Source organism: Lissotriton helveticus, chromosome 5_1, assembly GCF_964261635.1.
Source record: "Lissotriton helveticus chromosome 5_1, aLisHel1.1, whole genome shotgun sequence".
NCBI classification, from domain to species: Eukaryota; Metazoa; Chordata; class Amphibia; order Caudata; family Salamandridae; genus Lissotriton; species Lissotriton helveticus.
In genome coordinates, this window is record NC_136065.1 from 2,122,589,245 (window position 1) to 2,122,616,618 (window position 27,374).

General features: G+C 52.5%; 1 protein-coding gene across 1 annotated transcript in view; it reads right to left on the reverse strand.

Annotated features, from left to right (window-relative positions):
- LAMC3 (laminin subunit gamma 3) overlaps window positions 1-27,374 on the reverse strand; it is a 702,649-nt gene that overhangs the window by 295,655 nt on the left and 379,620 nt on the right. The window contains exons 6-8 of the mRNA XM_078646208.1: window positions 17,943-18,060; window positions 15,720-15,818; window positions 12,123-12,259 (exon numbers count right to left, since the gene is read on the reverse strand). Of these exons, the coding sequence (XP_078502334.1) occupies window positions 12,123-12,259; window positions 15,720-15,818; window positions 17,943-18,060 (354 nt within the window). The remainder of the gene's footprint in view (window positions 1-12,122; window positions 12,260-15,719; window positions 15,819-17,942; window positions 18,061-27,374) is intronic.

Genomic DNA, 27,374 nt, shown 5'->3' on the forward strand with positions numbered 1-27,374 from the left:
GCAAAACAAAGAAAGAGAGACACAAAGCACACAGGAATAAAAGTGAATAAGGACGAAAAAGAAAGTTCTTGATTGATTGTCTCATTTTCAGGGCTCGGTGTCAGGGAATAAGAACAAGATTTCGTCATCATACTCTGCGAATTCAGGCTGGATGAGGTCAGTGGCACCGAACAGAGAAAAAATCCCCTCATCTACGTTGCTGTCCTCATCGTCTTCATGTGGCGTGCTTTCTCGCACTTTGTAATCTGGTGGTATGAGGTGCTGATTCATCTTGATCATTGTCAGCCGCTCCACATTTTTGGGCGATAGGCGGCTCCGTTTGGCAGTTACAATGCCACCAGCAGCACTGAAAACACGTTCAGAAGACACACTTGCGAGTGGGCAAGACAAATAGTTTATAGCCAGGTTGTAGAGCTGTGGCCACAATTGTTTTTTGCCATGCCAATACTGCAATGGCTCCTCATTAAGAAAGACCACTGTTGAGTCATTCAGATAGTCCTGCACCATCGACTCAAGGTCATCAACTGTTCCTCCACTTTGCTTACTTTTTGCTGTGCCTGTGACATTTTTTAGAGAACCATACCCCATCAAACTTAGCCAATCCTCCTCCCCAGCCACTGTTAGTGTTGTCATTGTGTGTGGTGCAGATGATCCAGTTGCCGGTGTCTTTAACGGCTGAGAGGTCACTTGTGCCCCAGCCACAGGTGCAGAAGTGGATTCTTGTGACTGCGGATGGCCTGCTGATGCTGATGCTGATGTACTGGCTTCTCCTTCAATAACCTGCCGTTCTTTTTCAAACCTCTTGGCTGACCAGGCTAACCAATGTTTGTACTTTTGAACATCTGCATCAGCGAAAGGAAAGAATGCGTTGTCTGCCAGCGCCTTTTTGTAGCGTGGATCCAGAATAGTAGCACAAATGTAATGCTGATCTGAGTTGATGTTTTTAAGACGTTCATCACCACGTAGGCGATGTAATAATTTCTCAGACAAAATGAAATGGTTTTTTTTTTTTCATCTTTTTCAAACTCAGAAGAAACCGCCATCAGTTGGTGCTCCAGTATGCACAACAATGGGATAGCTTTTCCCAAATTACAGTCCTCCTGGCTGACTGCACGCGTGAAGAACTCAAAAGGACGAAGCATGTCTGTCAGGCTTTTAACTATGGCCCATTGCGCCTTACTCATCCGCAGGTCCTCCTTCTGAGATGTAGCCTCTGTCAAGAAATAGTGATCGAGTACCGTATACTGCTCATGCAGACGCTCAAGCATGTAGAAGGTTGAGTTCCAACGTGTTGCCACCTCCTGGATGAGTGCTTTCACTGGCATTCCACGTTGAAGTAGCAGGCTCCGCAGATGCTTCCGGGCCTTAAAAGAATGGCTGAAATGGTTGCACATTTTGCGGCAGGTGGCCATTACCTCGAACGCTGGACTCTCTTTATCACTCAAGAATTTTTGAACTACCAGGTTGATACAGTGCGCCAAACACGGCACTCTAACATGGTGACCCTGTGACATGGCCTTAACTACATTGGCGCCATTATCCGTGGAAACATAACCAATCTTGCGTTTTAGGGGGGATAGCATTGACAACACCTTTTTGTCAAACTCTTCCAAAAGGTTTTCTGCTGTGTGACTTTTCTCCAAGGCAAACATGGCTAGTGTTGCATGTTTCCGAGCAGCTTTGAAAACTTGGTCCGGGTCAACACCTGCGTTTAGCTTTGCTATAACACCTGAAAAAGAGACCCAGTGTGCAGTGATGCACATGTAATCATCGCCTGGGCCACTGGTCCACATGTCTGTTGTCAGATGTATTGTGTGAACAGCACTCTTCTGCAAAGCTGCCCCAATCGCCTGCAGCACATCTTCATGTAGTGCTGGAACCGCAACTCTGGCAAAATAGAACCGGCTCGGAACCTTCCATTTAGGGCAGAGCGTTGCAACTAATTCAAGAAAACCTACCGCTTCTACAAAAGAAAAAGGTAGAAGGTCCACAGCTAGCATTTTAGCCAGCTTAGTGTTATACAGACGCGTCAGTGGGTGGTTGCGTTCATATGGCACGTCTGAAGTAAGCATTGTTCTAATGTTGGCCTGGACCAAGCATTTACGGGCTGATAATGACTTCGTTGACCCAATTTTGCTCGCTGGTGAACTTTTGTGCGTTGGTGTCTCACTCGCTCCAACACTCTTAGTGTGCCTCACATTGGGTGTGCTGCTGAGAGGGGTACTGGGTGTAAGGGAAGTGTTTGACACGTCTTCTTCCTGCTCGTCAACATCAGATGAAACATCAACGTTTCCTTGATTTTGGCCTTTCTTGATCGCAGCTAGGTGCGCAAACCATTGGACAGCGTGCTTTCTGTCAAGATGACCACTCTGGCCGCCGGTACCATAGTTGCTACCTGGCTTACCACGACTAACTGCAAGCTTACAAAGGGTACAAATGGCAAACCTTGGATTTTTGGGACAAACAGTAAAGAAGTCCCAAACTGGGGACTTGAAGTGTCTGTGGGACCTGGAGGAGGCGGCGATACTGGTGGTGGTGGTGGTCATGAAGCTAATGCCAGATGAAGTGGAGGATCTGGATTGGCCAACTTTTGTACGTTTTCCACTTTCACCGCCACTAATTAAGGTCGAGGTTGACGCAGGTCTCTTCTTGCCAGAAAGAAATATGGAAGCGGGACGAGTTGGTGTACTACTTAACTCCAATGATTGTGGTGTTTCCACTGCCTCCTCATCGACAACATCATCATCATCATCATCACGCGCAGCAGCTCTTCGGGCTAGGGTCAAAATGTCTGTTTGCTGCATGCCCGCTGGGGCTGCAGTGACCTTTATGATGACTGGGTCGTCGTTGGCAGAGTCTTCATCAGCAGCAGTATCCGCCACTTCTTGTTGAGCCTCATCACACTCCATAAGTCTGAGACTTTGGACGAGCTTCCTTTTACGCTTAAGTACCTTTGTTGGATCATGGTGTGCCTCACTCTCAGACGGCTGTGGTGCTGGTTCCCAAGTTTGATCCGTATCATCAGAAGGAGGTGTGCTTGAAGAGGATGTAGACACCACCCTTGATCTCTTCCTTGCTAGGGTTGTGGAAGACAATGAAGGATCATCAGGAGGAGTGGCTTCCTCAAATGATACCTCGCCTTGATTGTCGATTTCCTGATGTGCCCCTACTTCGGGAGGAACAACTATTGTGGGCACTTGTTGTGACCCTCCATGCACCTCTGCATGCGCATCTCCTTGCGCTGCCTCTCCTTCCACATGTACTTGGGCTTGTACTTGCACATGTGATTGTTGTTGCCGCTGTGGTTGTTCAACACTCGTCAGATGAGCTACAACAACCTGTGTTGATTGAGGGACATTGCTGCTGCTTTCTTGCGATGAGCCAACATCACTGGTCGATGGTGATTGAAGAAGTATACTGGCTGCCTCTGCAGCACTCAAGGGCTTGGACTTAAGTTGGCGTGGTGGTGGTGGTGGCACTGAGCCCAATGGAGCGGGGGTGCTGCTGCCAGCTTGGTCCCCAGCAGATCCCGCTGCAGCTGCTGCAGGCATACTTTTTTTTTTACTCACAAAAAAAGGGGCGGGCGGCACACCAGTGTCCTTGGTAACTTGCTTCTTCTGCTCCTTACTGGCACCTTTCTTGCTAGAGGAGCTACGGGTTACTTTTTTTGGGGCCATCTTCTTCAGAGCAGGTCAGCAGGCAGCAGTTGCACGAGTTGCAGAGGGTTCTGTGTCCAGACGTGACGTCGCGTGACGTTATGCTGCACACACCGCTGCAGGACTTCTTCCTGGCACTGGTGGTTCTATTGAGTCTTCTTGTGCACCTAAAAGCAATGGAAGACAGAGGAACATCAGTTCAGTTATACACCCCAAAAAATCGACAAAACACAGAAAAATGAGCACAATCCCATGCCATCCATGATGTTTACATTGAAGACACCCCACAGAAAGACTAGGGACATGCAAGTATGCAACACTCACTACCCCTGGGCATAAGGGATGAAAAGTAGGCAAAATAAGTGCAGGCCTCAGACACTGCCTCTCCTCAAAATGGCCCCCTTACACCCCAAGCACATGTTGCCTGTACCAGCCAGCACTCAAGATGGCCACCACCACCACCCACATGGCCAGTCCACATCAACAGTACACCCCCAAAAAACAGAAAAACAGCCAGAAATCACCACAATCCAATGCCATCCATGATGTTTACATCAAAGAGAGTGAGACAACACCACAGGCACACTCAGTCCATGCACCACCACCACCCCTGGGCAAGCAAAAGGCCACACCAGCAGCCCCCCAAAAACGACAAAAAACAATAAAATAAGCACAATCCCAGCCCATCCATGGCCTCAATTATGTTTAAATTCAAGAAGACACCCCACAGAAAGACTAGGCCCATGCAACACTCACCACCCCTGGGCAAAGGGCCACACCAGCAGGCCCAAAAAAACGACAAAAAACAATAAAATCTGCACAATCCCAGCCCATCCATGGCCTCAATGGTGTTTAAATTCAAGAAGACACCCCACAGAAAGACTAGGCCCATGCAACACTCACCACCCCTGGGCAAAGGGCCACACCAGCAGGCCCAAAAAAACGACAAAAACCAATACAATCTGCACATTCCCAGTCCATCCATGACCTCAATGGTGTTTAAATTCAAGAAGACACCCCTCAGAAACACTAGGCCCATGCAACACTCACTACCCCTGGGCATAAGGGATGAAAAGTAGGCAAAATAAGTGCAGGCCTCAGACACTGCCTCTCCTCAAAATGGCCCCCTTACACCCCAAGCACATGTTGCCTGTACCAGCCAGCACTCAAGATGGCCACCACCACCACCCACATGGCCAGTCCACATCAACAGTACACCCCCAAAAAACAGAAAAACTGCCAGAAATCACCACAATCCAATGCCATCCATGATGTTTACATCAAAAAGAGTGAGACAACACCACAGGCACACTCAGTCCATGCACCACCACCACCCCTGGGCAAGCAAAAGGCCACACCAGCAGCCCCCCAAAAACGACAAAAAACAATAAAATAAGCACAATCCCAGCCCATCCATGGCCTCAATTATGTTTAAATTCAAGAAGACACCCCACAGAAAGACTAGGCCCATGCAACACTCACCACCCCTGGGCAAAGGGCCACACCAGCAGGCCCAAAAAAACGACAAAAAACAATAAAATCTGCACAATCCCAGCCCATCCATGGCCTCAATGGTGTTTAAATTCAAGAAGACACCCCACAGAAAGACTAGGCCCATGCAACACTCACCACCCCTGGGCAAAGGGCCACACCAGCAGGCCCAAAAAAACGACAAAAAACAATAAAATCTGCACAATCCCAGCCCATCCATGGCCTCAATGGTGTTTAAATTCAAGAAGACACCCCTCAGAAACACTAGGCCCATGCAACACTCACTACCCCTGGGCATAAGGGATGAAAAGTAGGCAAAATAAGTGCAGGCCTCAGACACTGCCTCTCCTCAAAATGGCCCCCTTACACCCCAAGCACATGTTGCCTGTACCAGCCAGCACTCAAGATGGCCACCACCACCACCCACATGGCCAGTCCACATCAACAGTACACCCCCAAAAAACAGAAAAACAGCCAGAAATCACCACAATCCAATGCCATCCATGATGTTTACATCAAAGAGAGTGAGACAACACCACAGGCACACTCAGTCCATGCACCACCACCACCCCTGGGCAAGCAAAAGGCCACACCAGCAGCCCCCCAAAAACGACAAAAAACAATAAAATAAGCACAATCCCAGCCCATCCATGGCCTCAATTATGTTTAAATTCAAGAAGACACCCCACAGAAAGACTAGGCCCATGCAACACTCACCACCCCTGGGCAAAGGGCCACACCAGCAGGCCCAAAAAAACGACAAAAAACAATAAAATCTGCACAATCCCAGCCCATCCATGGCCTCAATGGTGTTTAAATTCAAGAAGACACCCCACAGAAAGACTAGGCCCATGCAACACTCACCACCCCTGGGCAAAGGGCCACACCAGCAGGCCCAAAAAAACGACAAAAAACAATAAAATCTGCACAATCCCAGCCCATCCATGGCCTCAATGGTGTTTAAATTCAAGAAGACACCCCTCAGAAACACTAGGCCCATGCAACACTCACTACCCCTGGGCATAAGGGATGAAAAGTAGGCAAAATAAGTGCAGGCCTCAGACACTGCCTCTCCTCAAAATGGCCCCCTTACACCCCAAGCACATGTTGCCTGTACCAGCCAGCACTCAAGATGGCCACCACCACCACCCACATGGCCAGTCCACATCAACAGTACACCCCCAAAAAACAGAAAAACAGCCAGAAATCACCACAATCCAATGCCATCCATGATGTTTACATCAAAGAGAGTGAGACAACACCACAGGCACACTCAGTCCATGCACCACCACCACCCCTGGGCAAGCAAAAGGCCACACCAGCAGCCCCCCAAAAACGACAAAAAACAATAAAATAAGCACAATCCCAGCCCATCCATGGCCTCAATTATGTTTAAATTCAAGAAGACACCCCACAGAAAGACTAGGCCCATGCAACACTCACCACCCCTGGGCAAAGGGCCACACCAGCAGGCCCAAAAAAACGACAAAAAACAATAAAATCTGCACAATCCCAGCCCATCCATGGCCTCAATGGTGTTTAAATTCAAGAAGACACCCCACAGAAAGACTAGGCCCATGCAACACTCACCACCCCTGGGCAAAGGGCCACACCAGCAGGCCCAAAAAAACGACAAAAAACAATAAAATCTGCACAATCCCAGCCCATCCATGGCCTCAATGGTGTTTAAATTCAAGAAGACACCCCTCAGAAACACTAGGCCCATGCAACACTCACTACCCCTGGGCATAAGGGATGAAAAGTAGGCAAAATAAGTGCAGGCCTCAGACACTGCCTCTCCTCAAAATGGCCCCCTTACACCCCAAGCACATGTTGCCTGTACCAGCCAGCACTCAAGATGGCCACCACCACCACCCACATGGCCAGACCACATCAACAGTACACCCCCAAAAAACAGAAAAACAGCCAGAAATCACCACAATCCAATGCCATCCATGATGTTTACATCAAAGAGAGTGAGACAACACCACAGGCACACTCAGTCCATGCACCACCACCACCCCTGGGCAAGCAAAAGGCCACACCAGCAGCCCCCCAAAAACGACAAAAAACAATAAAATAAGCACAATCCCAGCCCATCCATGGCCTCAATTATGTTTAAATTCAAGAAGACACCCCACAGAAAGACTAGGCCCATGCAACACTCACCACCCCTGGGCAAAGGGCCACACCAGCAGGCCCAAAAAAACGACAAAAAACAATAAAATCTGCACAATCCCAGCCCATCCATGGCCTCAATGGTGTTTAAATTCAACAAAACAGTTGTATCATGCACCCATAACCAACCCTGGTCCTACTGGATACTGTGGCTACCCACAATATAATTTATTTAATTTTCTGAAAAAGTTCCAAAATTGTACTTGCAGCAACTGTAATGCCCCAAACAAACTTACTTGTGAAAGTTGATTTCTAATCCAAAAGTGATCCAAAGACAGTCAAAAAGGCCTCAAATCCAAATATCCAGCAGCACCCACAAAAAGTAATCCTTCCAGCTCCAGATCCAAATGAAAGTGACCAGGAGATGGACAAAGCACTGGGAGGAGCCTGCTGGACAGGAACAGGAAGTTGGAGACTGTGGGGCACTTCCTTCCTCCCCCCCCCCCCAAAATGGACTCCTTGCAAAAAAAAAGGCCATGCAAATGTCAACCTGAGGAGTGATTCTGATAAAAATCATAATTTTCTGAAGGTTTATCCTGTTTGCTGGTGATTTTCTTGTGCGAAATTGCAAAATCTCTATTTCGCAAGTGCGAGATTGTTCCTTTCCGCCGCAACTACATGTTCGCAATTGCGAACTCTCGCGAGGTGTGCTGTGCAAGGTGGCAAGCCGCGAGTACGTATTCGCGGGCGACAAACTCCCGCGGGAACACGCAGCAAGATCTAAAATGGCGCGTCACTCGCAAAGAAAAACAACTCGGCAAACGCTAAAATGACGGAAAGTGAACGCCGTGCACCACGCCGCGCGCCGCAACCAAGCAAAAAATCCGCCGCGAGCGGATTCACGGATTTTCGACAAATTCGCGAGCGTTCGCGGATTGCGGATTTGCCGAAAATCCGAAAAATCCGCGAGCGGAGCGGATTTTACGCCCATACTGATTAGCAGGCCCACAGCCAGGGAAAGTCGTAAACCAGTGAAGCAAAAAGCAAAAATCTGGGGTGATCATAGGATTGCAGACCCTACTCTCCTACAGCAGGGAACTCCCCCAGGGTTCTTTTTCAAATCTTACAAACATTTGTTAAACCCACTGCCTGCAAAGCCCCTGATACATCCTCCCAACAGTTGTGTGACGAAATTTCTTATTTTTTCACTAATAAAATCAATACAATCTATGACAAAATAGTGTGCACGAACCAGGCTACCCCTTTAGATGTAGAACCCCCCCCCCGAATCTTACAGAAGCTATATCGGATATACATTCTTTAGACATCCTTCCCCCCATCTCATTACAAGAAACATCTATTTTGATAAAACAGATTAAAAGTGGGAGTTCAGAGGACACTATCCCTGCCAGGTTAATGCCTGCATTGGATGAACAACTATGCCCAACGATTACTGATTTGGTGAACCTCTCACTTAACTCAGGCATCGTCCCTAAGGAATGGAAGCGAGCTCTTGTCAGACCTATAAGAAAAAACACCGCCATACCTTGGTCTGACCTAACTAATTTAAGACCTATTTCCCTATTACCATTCTTAGGAAAACTTATAGAAAAGTATGTGAATCGCCACCTATCCGGACATATTGAACTTGCCAATGCTCTGGATGACTCCCAGTCACGATTCCGCCCCAAATACAGTACAGAATCCACCCTCTTGTCCGTTACTGATGACCTCCACATGTACCAGGACAAGGGCTTCTCAGTCATCTTGGTTCTATTAGATCTGTCGGCAGCGTTCAACACCGTGTCTCATACCATCCTGACTCAACGGTTGTCAAACGCTGGCATTAAGAACAAAGCCCTTGACTGGCTGAAGAGTTTCCTATCTGATCGCACCCAGAGAGTCACCATGGGTGCATATCGCTCAGCGGAAATAGAGGTTTCTAAGGGGGTGCCACAGGGCTCATGTTTGAGCCCCACTCTTTTTAATATCTATATGGCACCCCTGGCAGGAGTACTGCGTAGGTACGGCTTCATCCCCGTATCATACGCAGATGATACCCAGCTCCTCTTTCCTTTTAAAACTCTTTCCGCTGAGGTTAGGAACTCTTTTTCTTCAGGTATGAAGGAAGTGGCAAAATGGATGTCTACCAACTATCTCCAATGTAATGTCAGCAAAACGGAGGTCATGTTGTTTGGGGAGGCTAAAATACTATGGACTCCGGAATGGTGGCCATCAAAATTAGGAGTAGTCCCTGAACCTAAACAGGTCGTGAAGAATCTGGGAATTCGGTTTGATCACGACCTGTCATTAAAACAACATACAAGCTACATCTCAGGGATATGTTTCTATACCATCGGTCTGCTCCGCAAAATCTTCCCACTTTTACCCGACTCTGTTAGAAAAACACTAGTTCAAGCACTGATCCTTAGTCGGATCGATTACTGTAATGGCTTGCTGCTCTCTGCAAACGAAGGAGTGTTGGCTAAGTTACAAGTCATACAGAACACGGCAGCCCGCCTTGTTCTGAATGCCCCCTCGAGAACTGCCTCTAAGCCCCTCCTTGAACAACTTCATTGGCTCCCAATTCGACAAAGAGCCAAATTCAAAATATGCTGCTTGATCCACAAGTGCTTGAATGGACAGGGGCCGGTTTATCTTGAGCGGAAATTTGTCCCCTACGTTCCAGCACGATCCCTTAGATCAAGTAATGATCTTCTCCTCGTGGTTCCTCGCGTCAAAAAAGCCAGACACGGAGGTAGAGCTTTGTCCATCACTGGTCCCAAGTTGTGGAATAACTCCCTCTGTATTTAAGACGATGTAAAGAACATCTTACATTCCGGAAATCTTTAAAAACCATCTTGTTTAAAAATGAAATCTAAACGTCAGCTTCATACCACGCCCGTTAACCTACTGGTTCTAAAAGCGCAGAGATACTCCAGCTGGAGTGGATTCAAGCGCTATATAAACCAATAAATAAAATAAATAAATAAATAAATAAATCAGCCGTCTTCAGCCAGGATAGCTTGACTCCAGTGGTGTGGAGAGCACGGGACTCACGTCTGAGCATACCCATCCCACTCGGGGTGACAATTGCAAAAATAACAGTTGATGGACAGAATGCAGAGCAATGTCATACATTCACCCCAGTACAGAGATCTGGGCCTAAATCCATCGATTTTTTGCACTCCACACCACCCCAGGTCAGACATGGCCATATGCAAATCAGCCTTGACCCTGTGCCTCATGGGAACAGTCCAGCCCGAACTGCCAAGCCATGTCTTTCCTGGACTGGAATCAAGCATCCTAGGACCGGTTTCTGGCTATCAGCCATCTTCAGCCAGGATAGCTTGACCCCAGTGGTGTGGAGAGCATGGGACTCACGTCTGAGCATACCCATCCCACTCGGGGTGACAATTGCAAAAATAACAGTTGATGGACAGAATGCAGAGCAATGTCATACATTCACCCCAGTACAGAGATCTGGGCCTAAATCCATCGTTTTTTTGCACTCCACACCACCCCAGGTCAGCCATGGCCATATGCAAATCAGCCTTGACCCTGTGCCTCATGGGAACAGTCCAGCCCGAACTGCCAAGCCATGTCTTTCCTGGACTGGAATCAAGCATCCTAGGACCGGTTTCTGGCTATCAGCCGTCTCCAGCCAGGATAGCTTGACTCCAGTGGTGTGGAGAGCATGGGACTCACATCTGAGCATACCGATCCCACTCGGGGTGACAATTGCAAAAATAACAGTTGATGGACAGAATGCAGAGCAATGTCATACATTCACCCCAGTACAGAGATCTGGGCCTAAATCCATCGTTTTTTAGCACTCCACTCCACCCCAGGTCAGACATGGCCATATGCAAATCAGCCTTGACCCTGTGCCTCATGGGAACAGTCCAGCCCGAACTGCCAAGCCATGTCTTTCCTGGACTGGAATCAAGCATCCTAGGACCGGTTTCTGGCTATCAGCCGTCTTCAGCCAGGATAGCTTGACTCCAGTGGTGTGGAGAGCATGGGACTCACGTCTGAGCTCCGTCCATCACCACCCCCTTTTGTAATTCTTTTTAAAAGTGGCATTTTAAAATTTTGAATCTAAAATCTGACTATACCCTTGAAGAGGATCTTAAAGTACAATTCATGTGAGTCCAAACATGACATTTCTGTCTTCTCCCAGTCTAAATTGAGCAGTTAATAAATGTAATAAGGTAACCCAATGTTATCCTATGGGAGAAGTAGGTCTTACAGTAGTGAAAAACAAATTTAGAAGTTTTTACTACCAGGACTGGTAAAACTAAAAACACATCTTGCTTTTTAAATGCAATGCGGCCTGCTCTATAGGCTTCATTAGGGCCAGCGAATGTGTATTTAACAAGAAGGCTTAGGTCTGACAAAAGGTTTTTGTGCAGGTCAAATTGGCAGTTTAAAACTGCACTACAGACTGCATTGGCAGACCTGAGGCATGTTTCAAACGGCCACTTTTAGATGGTGACACAATGAGGGCTGCTGTCCACTGGTAGCATTTAATTTACAGGCCCTGGGTACCCATGGCACCCTATATAAGGGACTTACAGTAAATTAAATGTACCAATCAGGTGTAAGCCCATGGTGCCATGCTTTAGGAGAGAGCAGAGTGCAGAGTCCTAAAAGCCACAAAAACTGGTTCAGAAAACAAGAGAGGTGAAGGCAAAAAGTTTGGGGATGACCCTGAAGGACGGCCTAAGTCCAACAACACCCCTCAAAGCTACTTCCCCACTGTGGAAACCCTCCTATTATAGATCCACACCCCTCACCATGGCATCTTTTTTTACCCATCTGGCACCACCACAACTCTGACTGCACATCTCTTACCATGATGAAAGGCGGAGTGGATGAGATGCTCGCCGTACCCGGGGGCCGTGGTGCACACAGTGGAGTGTCCGAAGCAGAAGCAGCGGCTGCAGCCGCGGGGATGGTTGGGCTGAAGGTTGAAGGTGCCAGGAATACACCTGGGACAGAGAGAAGAGATGGGCCATTACTGTCAGGGTGCCAGGGGCACTGAGAAGGGAGAGAAGTGCAGAAAAGGTGGAAGGAAAGGAGTGAGAGGAAATGAAGAAAGGACAAAGAGAAGGAGAGGAAGAATTAACAAAGGAAAGGAAGATGAGGAAGGAAGATATAAAGGGAAAGGGAAATACAAGAGCCCTCTGTGAGACAAAGGTTAACCTTCCACGCCCACCAGGGCGATTATCATTCCATGGACCAGACTTCATCCTCCATTTTGGATTCTTCTGCACTGGACTAAGAGGACTATGAGTCGATGGTTCCTGTCTTATCTCAGATAAAACAGGACTACCGATGGTGGTAGACACAAGACAATCTAGATCAGGGTTGTATCCCGCGGGGCTCTTGACCCGACAACGGATGCAAGTGGCAGGACCTGGGGAGAATCCTAGGTGGGCATATTGGCACATGGCCTTTGGTCACAGAAAGAATGTCCCATTACATCAGGATCAGGCATTATGGATCCGGAGCAACAGTAACACTGCAAGAGTAATTCTGGCTCGTGAATGTGGGAGCTGGGCAGAGTCCAATCTCCTATTTCTCTCAGTGATGTATCTTTCGGGTAGGAGTTGGGAGAGGCCAAACAATGGGTTTGTAGACTGGTTAAGCAGAGTGTTTCCTTCCTCGGTGGCCTTGTGCCTGTGTCCATGATTGGTCCAAATGATAACAGCAAAGTTTGGAACTCCTCGTTGGACCTTTTTCCACGGGCAAGAGCACAATGTTGCTGGATTTTTGTATCTGATCCCTTATCAAACAGCTAAGGTGTGGGGAGAATGCTTTGTCCCTGCATTGAACAGCTGGACTTTTTTATGCGTTCCCCCGATCCTGCTAATTTACAAAGTGGTGAGGAAAAATCAGGATGGACATGCGGAAGTCCATTTGCAGACCTCATCAAATTAGGCATTCGATCCTACTGCAGATGCCAGTTCATCCCTATTAGGTCTTCCCTGTCGTTGCATCACTTCTTCGACGCCCTCAGCTTCTGGAGTCACGTCTGAGAGGCTCTGTCTGGGGTTTGAGATTGAAAGGTTGAGACTAGAATCTCAGGGTTGTTCCGTTGCAGTTGTCGCCACTATTGAATTATCTCGGCGTCCGGCTACTCCTGAGGGTATGAAGGCCATTGGAAGAATTTTCAAAACTGGTGGGTTTGAAATAGTCTTCGGGTCTCTACGTGTTTTCCATCTAAAATTCAATATTTTTTACAGGATGGGTTTACATTAGGTCTGGTTGTCTTAACTTTGTATTGACAGTGAGTGGTGTTTAAGGTAGTCCGAGGTTCTGACGTCCTTCCAGTGTTTGACGTAGACTCCAGAGTATTAAAGAACTTTGTTCTAAGATGCCCTGCTGAACATTACACTGTCCATCCTGGAATATAAGGGTGGAATTACAGGAATAACAAAAACCCCTTTTTGTGACCATGGAGTTTTAAACAATATGTTGGCTAAAGTGCTTTTCCCCCTAGTTATCTTTTTGGCCAGATGAGCTGGAGAGCTGGGAGCCCTCCTTTCTTCCCCTCACTTTCTTCATTTTTTTCACCATAGAGTGGTCTTGGACCAGAACCATCTTTTTTTCTCGAGGGTCCTTTCTGGTTTCCATGTGGACCAGGACTTGGTTCTTCCAGTTTTCTTCCGCCTCCTCTTTCAGAAGAAGAATGGGACCCGTGTTGTCCATCCACTTGGGTCACTCAGCTTCTTTTTGCAAAGTTGATTTTTTTGTGTGACTTTTCTGCCTGAGCAGTTGGTTAAGGTTTCGGATGATGGAAGCACCTGGGTCTACGGGTCTGGCTCATTCTGGCGAGGACATGGGGACATGTGCCGGAGTCATGGCCGCTTCCAGGTGCCTGAATCAAAGATGTTTGTTTTGCAGCTCCGCGGACTGGGCCACATATGTTTATATCTCATCACAGACCTCAAGCTGTTGTGGTTATTCAAACTTTGGAACTCAAGAATTAGCAGCAGCCATTAATGATGGGTCATTTCATTGAATATTTCACTGGGTGCAACAGTCACTTTTGGTCCTAAGATCTCTCTTTCTGGGTGTTTTCTGCCCCTATAACAGGCTCGCTTGAAAATATCCTTATATTTCAGGATTGGGATGAGGAAGACGGGCGCCTCCTTGTGACGGTGCTACTTTCCCGCCCTCCAGCCCATAGATCTGATGTTGGAGGCAGCCACCCTTCCAATTGGTTCAAATGTTTTGACCTATATACAACAGGAAGTGGGCAGGGAAGCTCCGCCTTTTACAGGAAGAGGTTGGCCGGGCCACTTACTCAGGCCGGCGCTGTTTCTCCCACTACAGAAAGTTGTGTTGACACAGATAGGTGAATGCTGTTGTTGTTCAAGGATCCTCAAATTTCAGAACTGTGACCAGGAAGGCCAGGACTTGGAGTAATGACGTTTACCAGTACGCAACCCCAAATTCACCTCAGCTTAAGGGTAACCGCTAGCAGACCGATACACAATTTTTTCCAAATTCCAACATTATTTGCTTCAAATTGAGGATTTTTTTCTGACTTTTTCAAAGGAGAATGTTCATTAGTTTGTGAAGTGTGTCAGAGGGAGCAGCCCTGCCCTCAGCCAGTAGACTGATTATGACTTCATGTAGGTGACTGCTCACCCTCTGTCATCAGGAACAGACCTGCAGCCTCAGAAACAGAAGAAGGCCAAAGAGGGGAGGCAGCTTTCGTGTAAGATCTCCTCATGTGGGGTGGATGGGTGGCAGAAAGGAAGGATGGAGGGAGGGAAGGAAGAAGGAAAGAAATGTGTATGGAGGAAAGAGTTAAAGGAAATGTGGAAGAGGAGGAAAAAGGGAGAGAAGAAAGAAAGAGTGAACAAAGAAAAGATAGAGGAATGAAGAACAGATGTACAGGAAGGAGAAGACCAGAACAAAGAAAAGATGGAAGAAGGAACAAAGAAAGGAATAAAAAGGAAGGAAGGAAGGAAAGAAAGATATAAGGACAAAAGGAGAGACAAAAGGTGGAAAGAAAAAAGTAAAGAGGGAAAGAATGGTCGACAGATAGAATGGAGGAAGGACACAGACAAAAAAGGAAAGATGAAGGAAGGAAAGAAAGAAAGGAAGGAATGAGGGAAAGAAAGATGGACGAAAGGAGAAAAGAAAAGCTGTAACAGAAAAGACAGAAGGAAGGAAAGATGGATGGGAAGTACAAATGGACACAAGGAAAGAAAAAAGATTAAGAAATTAAGGGAGGACGAAGAAAGGAAGGCAAAAAGGAAATACAGAATAGTAAAAGGAAGGAAAGATGGGAGAAAATCTTTGAGCTAGAGAATGATAGAATGACAAGGAAAGGTGGAGAGGAAGATGAAGCAGTGGACACATGAGGAAGGTATAGGTCGGAGAGACAGCAGGGAATGAAGAGGTGGCGAGGGCCCTGCCAAGCTCACCGCTCACCTGTCACAGGTGAAGCCTTCCACATTGGATTTGCAGGGGCACCGCCCACTCTCCGGGTGGCATTCACCCACTGTGCCTGCAGGGTGGCAGCTACAGGGTCTGCATGAGGGAGGAAGAATTACAGGAGAAGACAGGTGATCAGAGGTGCACACTGGTGAGCACTGGTAAAAACACACACACACACACACACACGCTTAAAAATAAGCAAATACATCCTCTCAGGTAAAAACAGGCAGAGCTTGAGTCAAGGTAGACGCGGGTAGACGCCTCCGACCCACTCATTTCAGAGGGCAGACAGTCTACCCTGCTGCAAACCTGGCCACTCTCAACAGAGTGCCACATTGATTTCCTACTCCTCCTGGAATCCACATGTAATTTTCTGACACTTTCAGCAGCAACAGACAGGCAGGCAAGGGACTTATCAGATTCCAGCTTCAGTCATACCAAAAGCAGGAGTTAAGCGTCCATCAGCCCTTTTTCTGTTGGAGTATGCTGTCGGTGAGTTATTGCGAGCCTTACACCAAGATGCAATGGAGGGGAAACAAAGGCTCACAGCTTACCCCTTCACAGGTACTTAAGTGAGAAATGCTTTTGACTTTGTTCAGCCCCTGTATATAAGAGATGCAGGCACTGTCAGAATGTCAGATGTGTTGGTCTGTCCCAGTATTTACACAAATAACAATTTAAATACCACTATTGTTTTATGTCTTTTATAGCGCTTTAGCAGTACTCGTCCCAATGCAGGGTGTCAGAGTGCTTTACATCACACGTACAGATTATACATTGACAATAAATCATATGTGTATCCATCATTATAAAGATGTGTTACATAAGACGGTGAGGGTTATAAGGTGTGGGAGTCGCATGTTCTTACCTCACTGAGCTGTACTGCAAGGATTACAATTCATGAACTGCAGGTAACAAAAGGCTCTCTGACTTAAAAGCAGTTACCCATTTACACTTTAACCCTCTATGCTACTTTGATTCAAAACTAGGACTAGACAAAACACAGATCTCGCCAGCACATATGTTACTCTCCAGAGTTATCTTTCCATTATTTTTATTCCCTGAGATTTAGCTAGCACACCACGATCTCTGCAGCATGTGGCTTAACCCCGATTTTTGGTAACCCTTTGCAAAGTACTACGCTCCGTTTGCTTAGTTTGCGCTACTCCGCACTACGGGAATTGCACGTAGCACAGTGCAAACACGCATGGCGTAGCGGTCATTTTTTGCTTGCTCGCTGCCCTCAACGTCAAGTTGGTGACCGCGAGCAAGCAAAATGACATCCAGGCGAAACTATTTCCTCGTTCGCGGTCAGCAACATCAATTTGCCGATCGCGAGCGTGGAAAGTAAACCTCCCGGCGAGATTCTTAATGAGGGGAGGTCAGGTTTCTCATTGCGAGTTGTCGCGTATGCTCACGACCGCTCGAGACGAGAAACTACCAGTCTGTTTTGGTAAAGCTGCCGCTCGAGTAGAAATCTACTTGAGCGGCAGAAAACGACCGCTTGCACTGTGCAAGATGCGGTTTGCACTGATTGCACAGTGTGGACAAGCATCCGGCACTGTGCAATCAGTGCGAACAGCATTTTGCACAGTGCACTACGCAGTTCGTGTAGCTACGCCTAGTGTGAATTACACTTTGCGCAGCTACGCATAGCGTTACTACGTGAACTACGCCCAGGGTTAATTTTTGGTTGTTAAGAGGACATCCGGCAAGATTTCTTCAACATTGGCAGATTTCCTTAGACTCAAATTTCACAGGTTCCGTCCATCCCTAGGAAGAGGAGGGGGCCTGGGGCAGGGTGGGGGTTGTTACCTGCAACCACCCTCACTAGTGGAGTGGAAGATGGGGCGGAGCACTGTGGGGTTTCTTACCTGGCCCCCACCGCACAAGTGGAGCACAGGGGATTCCTTGGCAGGGTGGGCATTTCTTACCTGTAGCCCCCTCACAAGAGTGGACGTTGGGGGTCCTGGGCAGGTTGGGGGTTCTCCCCTGCAGCCCACTTGCAGTAATGGAAGAGGGGAGGAGGGGGCCTGGGACAGGGTGGGGGTTCTTACCTGGTACCCCTTCACAGCATTAGAAAAGGAGGGTGCCTGGGGCAGGGTGGGGGTCCTTACCTACAGCCCCCTCACAGCAGTGGAACAAGAAGGGGCCTGGACAGGGTGAGGATTGTTACCTGCCGCCCCCTCACAGGAGTGGCAGGGGAGGGGATCTTACCTACAGCCCCCCTCGCTGAAGGATTGGTATCCCTGGCGGCAGCGGTCGCACTTCCGTCCAGTGACGCTGGGTTTGCACTGACAGGTCCCATCTCTGTCGCACTGTAAGCTCAATGAACCTACAAAGAAGATGGAGGCATTACTAACCCAACATCGAGGGCAGGGCGCTGAACCTGTCATGGGGAGGGCGCTGAACATGTCATGGGGAGGGCGCTGAACCTGTCATGGGGAGGGCGCTGAACCTGTCATGGGGAGGGCGCTGAACCTGTCATGGGGAGGGCGCTGAACCTGTCATGGGGAGGGCGCTGAACCTGTCATGGGGAGGGCGCTGAACCTGTCATGGGGAGGGCGCTGAACCTGTCATGGGGAGGGCGCTGAACCTGTCGAAGGGAGGGCACTGAACCTGTCGAGGGCAGGGCACTGAACCTGTCGAGGGCAGGGCACTGAACCTGTCGAGGGGAGGGCACTGAACCTGTCGAGGGGAGGGCACTGAACCTGTCGAGGGGAGGGCACTGAACCTGTCGAGGGAAGGGCACTGAACCTGTCGAGGGGAGTGCGCTGAACCTGTCGAAGGGAGTGCACTGAACCTGTCGAGAGTAGGGCACTGAACCTGTCGAGGGTAGGGCACTGAACCTGTCGAGAGTAGGGCACTGAACCTGTCGAGAGTAGGGCACTGAACCTGTCCAGGGGAGGGCACTGAACCTGTCGAGGGTAGGGCACTGAACCTGTCGAGAGTAGGGCACTGAACCTGTCGAGAGTAGGGCACTGAACCTGTCCAGGGGAGGGCACTGAACCTGTCGAGGGGAGGGCACTGAACCTGTCGAGGGGAGGGCACTGAACCTGTCGAGGGAAGGGCACTGAACCTGTCTAGTGGAGGGCACTGAATCTGTCGAGGGTAGGGCACTGAACCTCTCAAGGGTTGGGCACGGAACCTGTCAAGAGTAGGGCACTGAACCTGTCGAGGAGAGGGCGCTGAACCTGTCAAGGGGAGGGCACTGAACCTGTCGAGGGGAGGGGACTGAACCTGTCAAGGGGAGGGCGCTGAACCTGTCATGGGGAGGGCGCTGAACCTGTCATGGGGAGGGCGCTGAACCTGTCATGGGGAGGGCGCTGAACCTGTCATGGGGAGGGCGCTGAACCTGTCATGGGGAGGGCGCTGAACCTGTCATGGGGAGGGCGCTGAACCTGTCATGGGGAGGGCGCTGAACCTGTCATGGGGAGGGCGCTGAACCTGTCATGGGGAGGGCGCTGAACCTGTCGAAGGGAGGGCACTGAACCTGTCGAGGGCAGGGCACTGAACCTGTCGAGGGGAGGGCACTGAACCTGTCGAGGGGAGGGCACTGAACCTGTCGAGGGGAGGGCACTGAACCTGTCGAGGGAAGGGCACTGAACCTGTCGAGGGGAGTGCGCTGAACCTGTCGAAGGGAGTGCACTGAACCTGTCGAGAGTAGGGCACTGAACCTGTCGAGGGTAGGGCACTGAACCTGTCGAGAGTAGGGCACTGAACCTGTCGAGAGTAGGGCACTGAACCTGTCCAGGGGAGGGCACTGAACCTGTCGAGGGTAGGGCACTGAACCTGTCGAGAGTAGGGCACTGAACCTGTCGAGAGTAGGGCACTGAACCTGTCCAGGGGAGGGCACTGAACCTGTCGAGGGGAGGGCACTGAACCTGTCGAGGGGAGGGCACTGAACCTGTCGAGGGAAGGGCACTGAACCTGTCTAGTGGAGGGCACTGAATCTGTCGAGGGTAGGGCACTGAACCTCTCAAGGGTAGGGCACGGAACCTGTCAAGAGTAGGGCACTGAACCTGTCGAGGAGAGGGCGCTGAACCTGTCAAGGGGAGGGCGCTGAACCTGTCATGGGGAGGGCGCTGAACCTGTCATGGGGAGGGCGCTGAACCTGTCATGGGGAGGGCGCTGAACCTGTCATGGGGAGGGCGCTGAACCTGTCATGGGGAGGGCGCTGAACCTGTCATGGGGAGGGCGCTGAACCTGTCATGGGGAGGGCGCTGAACCTGTCATGGGGAGGGCGCTGAACCTGTCATGGGGAGGGCGCTGAACCTGTCATGGGGAGGGCGCTGAACCTGTCATGGGGAGGGCGCTGAACCTGTCGAAGGGAGGGCACTGAACCTGTCGAGGGCAGGGCACTGAACCTGTCGAGGGCAGGGCACTGAACCTGTCGAGGGGAGGGCACTGAACCTGTCGAGGGGAGGGCACTGAACCTGTCGAGGGGAGGGCACTGAACCTGTCGAGGGAAGGGCACTGAACCTGTCGAGGGGAGTGCGCTGAACCTGTCGAAGGGAGTGCACTGAACCTGTCGAGAGTAGGGCACTGAACCTGTCGAGGGTAGGGCACTGAACCTGTCGAGAGTAGGGCACTGAACCTGTCGAGAGTAGGGCACTGAACCTGTCCAGGGGAGGGCACTGAACCTGTCGAGGGTAGGGCACTGAACCTGTCGAGAGTAGGGCACTGAACCTGTCGAGAGTAGGGCACTGAACCTGTCCAGGGGAGGGCACTGAACCTGTCGAGGGGAGGGCACTGAACCTGTCGAGGGGAGGGCACTGAACCTGTCGAGGGAAGGGCACTGAACCTGTCTAGTGGAGGGCACTGAATCTGTCGAGGGTAGGGCACTGAACCTCTCAAGGGTAGGGCACGGAACCTGTCAAGAGTAGGGCACTGAACCTGTCGAGGAGAGGGCGCTGAATCTGTCAAGGGGAGGGCACTGAACCTGTCGAGGGGAGGGGACTGAACCTGTCAAGGGGAGGGCACTGAACCTGTCATGGGGAGGGCGCTGAACCTGTCATGGGGAGGGCGCTGAACCTGTCATGGGGAGGGCGCTGAACCTGTCATGGGGAGGGCGCTGAACCTGTCATGGGGAGGGCGCTGAACCTGTCATGGGGAGGGCGCTGAACCTGTCATGGGGAGGGCGCTGAACCTGTCATGGGGAGGGCGCTGAACCTGTCATGGGGAGGGCGCTGAACCTGTCATGGGGAGGGCGCTGAACCTGTCATGGGGAGGGCGCTGAACCTGTCGAAGGGAGGGCACTGAACCTGTCGAGGGCAGGGCACTGAACCTGTCGAGGGCAGGGCACTGAACCTGTCGAGGGGAGGGCACTGAACCTGTCGAGGGGAGGGCACTGAACCTGTCGAGGGGAGGGCACTGAACCTGTCGAGGGAAGGGCACTGAACCTGTCGAGGGGAGTGCGCTGAACCTGTCGAAGGGAGTGCACTGAACCTGTCGAGAGTAGGGCACTGAACCTGTCGAGGGTAGGGCACTGAACCTGTCGAGAGTAGGGCACTGAACCTGTCGAGAGTAGGGCACTGAACCTGTCCAGGGGAGGGCACTGAACCTGTCGAGGGTAGGGCACTGAACCTGTCGAGAGTAGGGCACTGAACCTGTCGAGAGTAGGGCACTGAACCTGTCCAGGGGAGGGCACTGAACCTGTCGAGGGGAGGGCACTGAACCTGTCGAGGGGAGGGCACTGAACCTGTCGAGGGAAGGGCACTGAACCTGTCTAGTGGAGGGCACTGAATCTGTCGAGGGTAGGGCACTGAACCTCTCAAGGGTAGGGCACGGAACCTGTCAAGAGTAGGGCACTGAACCTGTCGAGGAGAGGGCGCTGAACCTGTCAAGGGGAGGGCACTGAACCTGTCGAGGGGAGGGGACTGAACCTGTCAAGGGGAGGGCACTGAACCTGTCAAGGGGAGGGCACTGAACCTGTCGAGGGCAGGGCACTGAACCTGTCGAAGGGAGGGCACTGAACCTGTCAAGGGGAGGGCACTGAACCTGTCGAGGGTAGGGCACTGAACCTGTCGAGGGTAGGGCACTGAACCTGTCGAGGGGAGGGCACTGAACCTGTCGAGGGGAGGGCACTGAACCTGTCGAGGGAAGGGCACTGAACCTGTCTAGTGGAGGGCACTGAATCTGTCGAGGGTAGGGCACTGAACCTCTCAAGGGTAGGGCACGGAACCTGTCAAGAGTAGGGCACTGAACCTGTCGAGGAGAGGGCGCTGAACCTGTCAAGGGGAGGGCACTGAACCTGTCGAGGGGAGGGGACTGAACCTGTTACGGGTAGGGCACTGAATCTGTCGAGGGTAGGGCACTGAACCTGTCAAGGGAAGGGCACTGAACCTGTCAAGGGGAGGGCGCTGAACCTGTCGGGGGGGGAGGGCACTGAACCAGTCACGGGTAGGGCACTGAATCTGTCGAGGATAGGGCACTGAACCTGTCAAGGGAAGGGCACTGAACCTGTCAAGGGGAGGGCGCTGAACCTGTCGGGGGGGGAGGGCACTGAACCTGTCACGGGTAGGGCACTGAATCTGTCGAGGGTAGGGCACTGAACCTGTCATGGGTAGGGCATTGAATCTGTCAAGGGGAGGGTGCTGAACCTGTCGAAGGGAGGGCGCTGAACCTGTCGAAGGGAGGGCGCTGAACCTGTCAAGGGTAGGGCGCTGAACCTGTCGAAGGTAGGGCACTGAACCTGTCAAAGGGAGGGCGCTGAACCTGTCAAGGGTAGGGCGCTGAACCTGTCAAGGGTAGGGCACTGAACCTGTCGAAGGGAGGGCACTGAACCTGTCAAGGGTAGGGCGCTGAACCTGTCAAGGGTAGGGCGCTGAACCTGTCGAGGGTAGGGCGCTGAACCTGTCGAGGGTAGGGCACTGAACCTGTCGAGGGTAGGGCGCTGAACCTGTCGAAGGGAGGGCACTGAACCTGTCGAGGGGAGGGCACTGAACCTGTCGAGGGGAGGGCACTGAACCTGTCGAGGGGAGGGCACTGAACCTGTCGAGGGAAGGGCACTGAACCTGTCGAGGGTAGGGCACTGAACCTGTCGAGGGGAGGGCACTGAACCTGTCGAGGGGAGGGCACTGAACCTGTCGAGGGAAGGGCACTGAACCTGTCTAGTGGAGGGCACTGAATCTGTCGAGGGTAGGGCACTGAACCTCTCAAGGGTAGGGCACGGAACCTGTCAAGAGTAGGGCACTGAACCTGTCGAGGAGAGGGCGCTGAACCTGTCAAGGGGAGGGCACTGAACCTGTCGAGGGGAGGGGACTGAACCTGTCAAGGGGAGGGCACTGAACCTGTCAAGGGGAGGGCACTGAACCTGTCGAGGGCAGGGCACTGAACCTGTCGAAGGGAGGGCACTGAACCTGTCAAGGGGAGGGCACTGAACCTGTCGAGGGTAGGGCACTGAACCTGTCGAGGGGAGGGCACTGAACCTGTCGAGGGGAGGGCACTGAACCTGTCGAGGGAAGGGCACTGAACCTGTCTAGTGGAGGGCACTGAATCTGTCGAGGGTAGGGCACTGAACCTCTCAAGGGTAGGGCACGGAACCTGTCAAGAGTAGGGCACTGAACCTGTCGAGGAGAGGGCGCTGAACCTGTCAAGGGGAGGGCACTGAACCTGTCGAGGGGAGGGGACTGAACCTGTTACGGGTAGGGCACTGAATCTGTCGAGGGTAGGGCACTGAACCTGTCAAGGGAAGGGCACTGAACCTGTCAAGGGGAGGGCGCTGAACCTGTCGGGGGGGGGAGGGCACTGAACCAGTCACGGGTAGGGCACTGAATCTGTCGAGGATAGGGCACTGAACCTGTCAAGGGAAGGGCACTGAACCTGTCAAGGGGAGGGCGCTGAACCTGTCGGGGGGGGGGGCACTGAACCTGTCGAGGGGAGGGGACTGAACCTGTCAAGGGGAGGGCACTGAACCTGTCAAGGGGAGGGCACTGAACCTGTCGAGGGCAGGGCACTGAACCTGTCGAAGGGAGGGCACTGAACCTGTCAAGGGGAGGGCACTGAACCTGTCGAGGGTAGGGCACTGAACCTGTCGAGGGGAGGGCACTGAACCTGTCGAGGGGAGGGCACTGAACCTGTCGAGGGAAGGGCACTGAACCTGTCTAGTGGAGGGCACTGAATCTGTCGAGGGTAGGGCACTGAACCTCTCAAGGGTAGGGCACGGAACCTGTCAAGAGTAGGGCACTGAACCTGTCGAGGAGAGGGCGCTGAACCTGTCAAGGGGAGGGCACTGAACCTGTCGAGGGGAGGGGACTGAACCTGTTACGGGTAGGGCACTGAATCTGTCGAGGGTAGGGCACTGAACCTGTCAAGGGAAGGGCACTGAACCTGTCAAGGGGAGGGCGCTGAACCTGTCGGGGGGGGGAGGGCACTGAACCAGTCACGGGTAGGGCACTGAATCTGTCGAGGATAGGGCACTGAACCTGTCAAGGGAAGGGCACTGAACCTGTCAAGGGGAGGGCGCTGAACCTGTCGGGGGGGAGGGCACTGAACCTGTCACGGGTAGGGCACTGAATCTGTCGAGGGTAGGGCACTGAACCTGTCATGGGTAGGGCACTGAATCTGTCAAGGGGAGGGTGCTGAACCTGTCGAAGGGAGGGCGCTGAACCTGTCGAAGGGAGGGCGCTGAACCTGTCAAGGGTAGGGCGCTGAACCTGTCGAAGGTAGGGCACTGAACCTGTCAAAGGGAGGGCGCTGAACCTGTCAAGGGTAGGGCGCTGAACCTGTCAAGGGTAGGGCACTGAACCTGTCGAAGGGAGGGCACTGAACCTGTCAAGGGTAGGGCGCTGAACCTGTCAAGGGTAGGGCGCTGAACCTGTCGAGGGTAGGGCGCTGAACCTGTCGAGGGTAGGGCACTGAACCTGTCGAGGGTAGGGCGCTGAACCTGTCGAGGCTAGGGCGCTGAACCTGTCGAGGATGGGGCGCTGAACCTGTCGAGGGTGGGGCACTGAACCTGTCGAAGGGAGGGCGCTGAACCTGTCTAGGGTAGGGTGATGAACCTGTCGAGGGTAGGGCGCTGAACCTGTCGAGGGTGGGGCACTGAACCTGTCGAGGGTGGGGAGCTGAACCGTCAAGGGGAGAGCATGGAACCTGTCAAGGGTAGGGCGCTGAACCTGTCGAGGGTAGGGCGCTGAACCTGTCGAAGAGAGGGCGCTGAACCTGTCAAGGGTATGGCGCTGAACCTGTCGAGGGTAGGGCGCTGAACCTGTCGAAGGGAGGGCGCTGAACCTGTCGAAGGGAGGGCGCTGAACCTGTCGAGGGTAGGGCGCTGAACCTGTCGAGGGTAGGTCACTGAACCTGTCGAAGGGAGGGCGCTGAACCTGTCAAGGGTAGGGCCCTGAACCTGTCAAGGGTAGGGCACTGAACCTGTCGAAGGGAGGGCACTGAACCTGTCAAGGGTAGGGCGCTGAACCTGTCATGGGTAGGGCGCTGAACATGTCGAGGGTAGGGCACTGAACCTGTCTAGGGTAGGGCGCTGAACCTGTCGAGGGTAGGGCGATGAACCTGTCGAGGGTAGGGCACTGAACCTGTCGAGGGTGGAGCACTGAACCTGTCGAGGGCGGGGAGCTGAACCGTCAAGGAGAGAGCACGGAACCTGTCAAGGGTAGGGTGCTGAACCTGTCGAGGGTAGGGCGCTGAACCTGTCGAAGGGAGGGCGCTGAACCTGTCACGGGTAGGGCACTGAACCTGTCGAGGGTAGGGCGCTCAACCTGTCGAAGGGAGGGCGCTGAACCTGTCGAAGGGAGGGCGCTGAACCTGTCAAGGGTAGGGCGCTGAACCTGTCAAGGGTAGGTCACTGAACCTGTCGAAGGGAGGGCGCTGAACCTGTCAAGGGTAGGGCGCTGAACCTGTCAAGGGTAGGGCACTGAACCTGTCGAAGGGAGGGCACTGAACCTGTCAAGGGTAGGGCGCTGAACCTGTCACGGGTAGGGCGCTGAACATGTCGAGGGTAGGGCGCTGAACCTGTCGAGGGTAGGGCACTGAACCTGTCGAGGGTGGGGCGCTGAACCTGTCGAGGATGGGGCGCTGAACCTGTCGAGGGTGGGGCACTGAACCTGTCGAGGGTAGGGCGCTGAACCTGTCGAGGGTAGGGCGCTGAACCTGTCGAGGGTAGGGCGCTGAACCTGTTGAGGGTAGGGCGCTGAACCTGTCGAGGGTAGGGCGCTGTACCAGTCGAGGGTAGGGCACTGAACCAGTCGAGGGTAGGGCGCTGAACCAGTCGAGGGAAGGGCACTGAACCTGTCAAGGGGAGGGCGCTGAACCTGTCGGGGGGGGGAGGGCACTGAACCAGTCACGGGTAGGGCACTGAATCTGTCGAGGATAGGGCACTGAACCTGTCAAGGGAAGGGCACTGAACCTGTCAAGGGGAGGGCGCTGAACCTGTCGGGGGGGAGGGCACTGAACCTGTCACGGGTAGGGCACTGAATCTGTCGAGGGTAGGGCACTGAACCTGTCATGGGTAGGGCACTGAATCTGTCAAGGGGAGGGTGCTGAACCTGTCGAAGGGAGGGCGCTGAACCTGTCGAAGGGAGGGCGCTGAACCTGTCAAGGGTAGGGCGCTGAACCTGTCGAAGGTAGGGCACTGAACCTGTCAAAGGGAGGGCGCTGAACCTGTCAAGGGTAGGGCGCTGAACCTGTCAAGGGTAGGGCACTGAACCTGTCGAAGGGAGGGCACTGAACCTGTCAAGGGTAGGGCGCTGAACCTGTCAAGGGTAGGGCGCTGAACCTGTCGAGGGTAGGGCGCTGAACCTGTCGAGGGTAGGGCACTGAACCTGTCGAGGGTAGGGCGCTGAACCTGTCGAGGCTAGGGCGCTGAACCTGTCGAGGATGGGGCGCTGAACCTGTCGAGGGTGGGGCACTGAACCTGTCGAAGGGAGGGCGCTGAACCTGTCTAGGGTAGGGTGATGAACCTGTCGAGGGTAGGGCGCTGAACCTGTCGAGGGTGGGGCACTGAACCTGTCGAGGGTGGGGAGCTGAACCGTCAAGGGGAGAGCATGGAACCTGTCAAGGGTAGGGCGCTGAACCTGTCGAGGGTAGGGCGCTGAACCTGTCGAAGAGAGGGCGCTGAACCTGTCAAGGGTATGGCGCTGAACCTGTCGAGGGTAGGGCGCTGAACCTGTCGAAGGGAGGGCGCTGAACCTGTCGAAGGGAGGGCGCTGAACCTGTCGAGGGTAGGGCGCTGAACCTGTCGAGGGTAGGTCACTGAACCTGTCGAAGGGAGGGCGCTGAACCTGTCAAGGGTAGGGCCCTGAACCTGTCAAGGGTAGGGCACTGAACCTGTCGAAGGGAGGGCACTGAACCTGTCAAGGGTAGGGCGCTGAACCTGTCATGGGTAGGGCGCTGAACATGTCGAGGGTAGGGCACTGAACCTGTCTAGGGTAGGGCGCTGAACCTGTCGAGGGTAGGGCGATGAACCTGTCGAGGGTAGGGCACTGAACCTGTCGAGGGTGGAGCACTGAACCTGTCGAGGGCGGGGAGCTGAACCGTCAAGGAGAGAGCACGGAACCTGTCAAGGGTAGGGTGCTGAACCTGTCGAGGGTAGGGCGCTGAACCTGTCGAAGGGAGGGCGCTGAACCTGTCACGGGTAGGGCACTGAACCTGTCGAGGGTAGGGCGCTCAACCTGTCGAAGGGAGGGCGCTGAACCT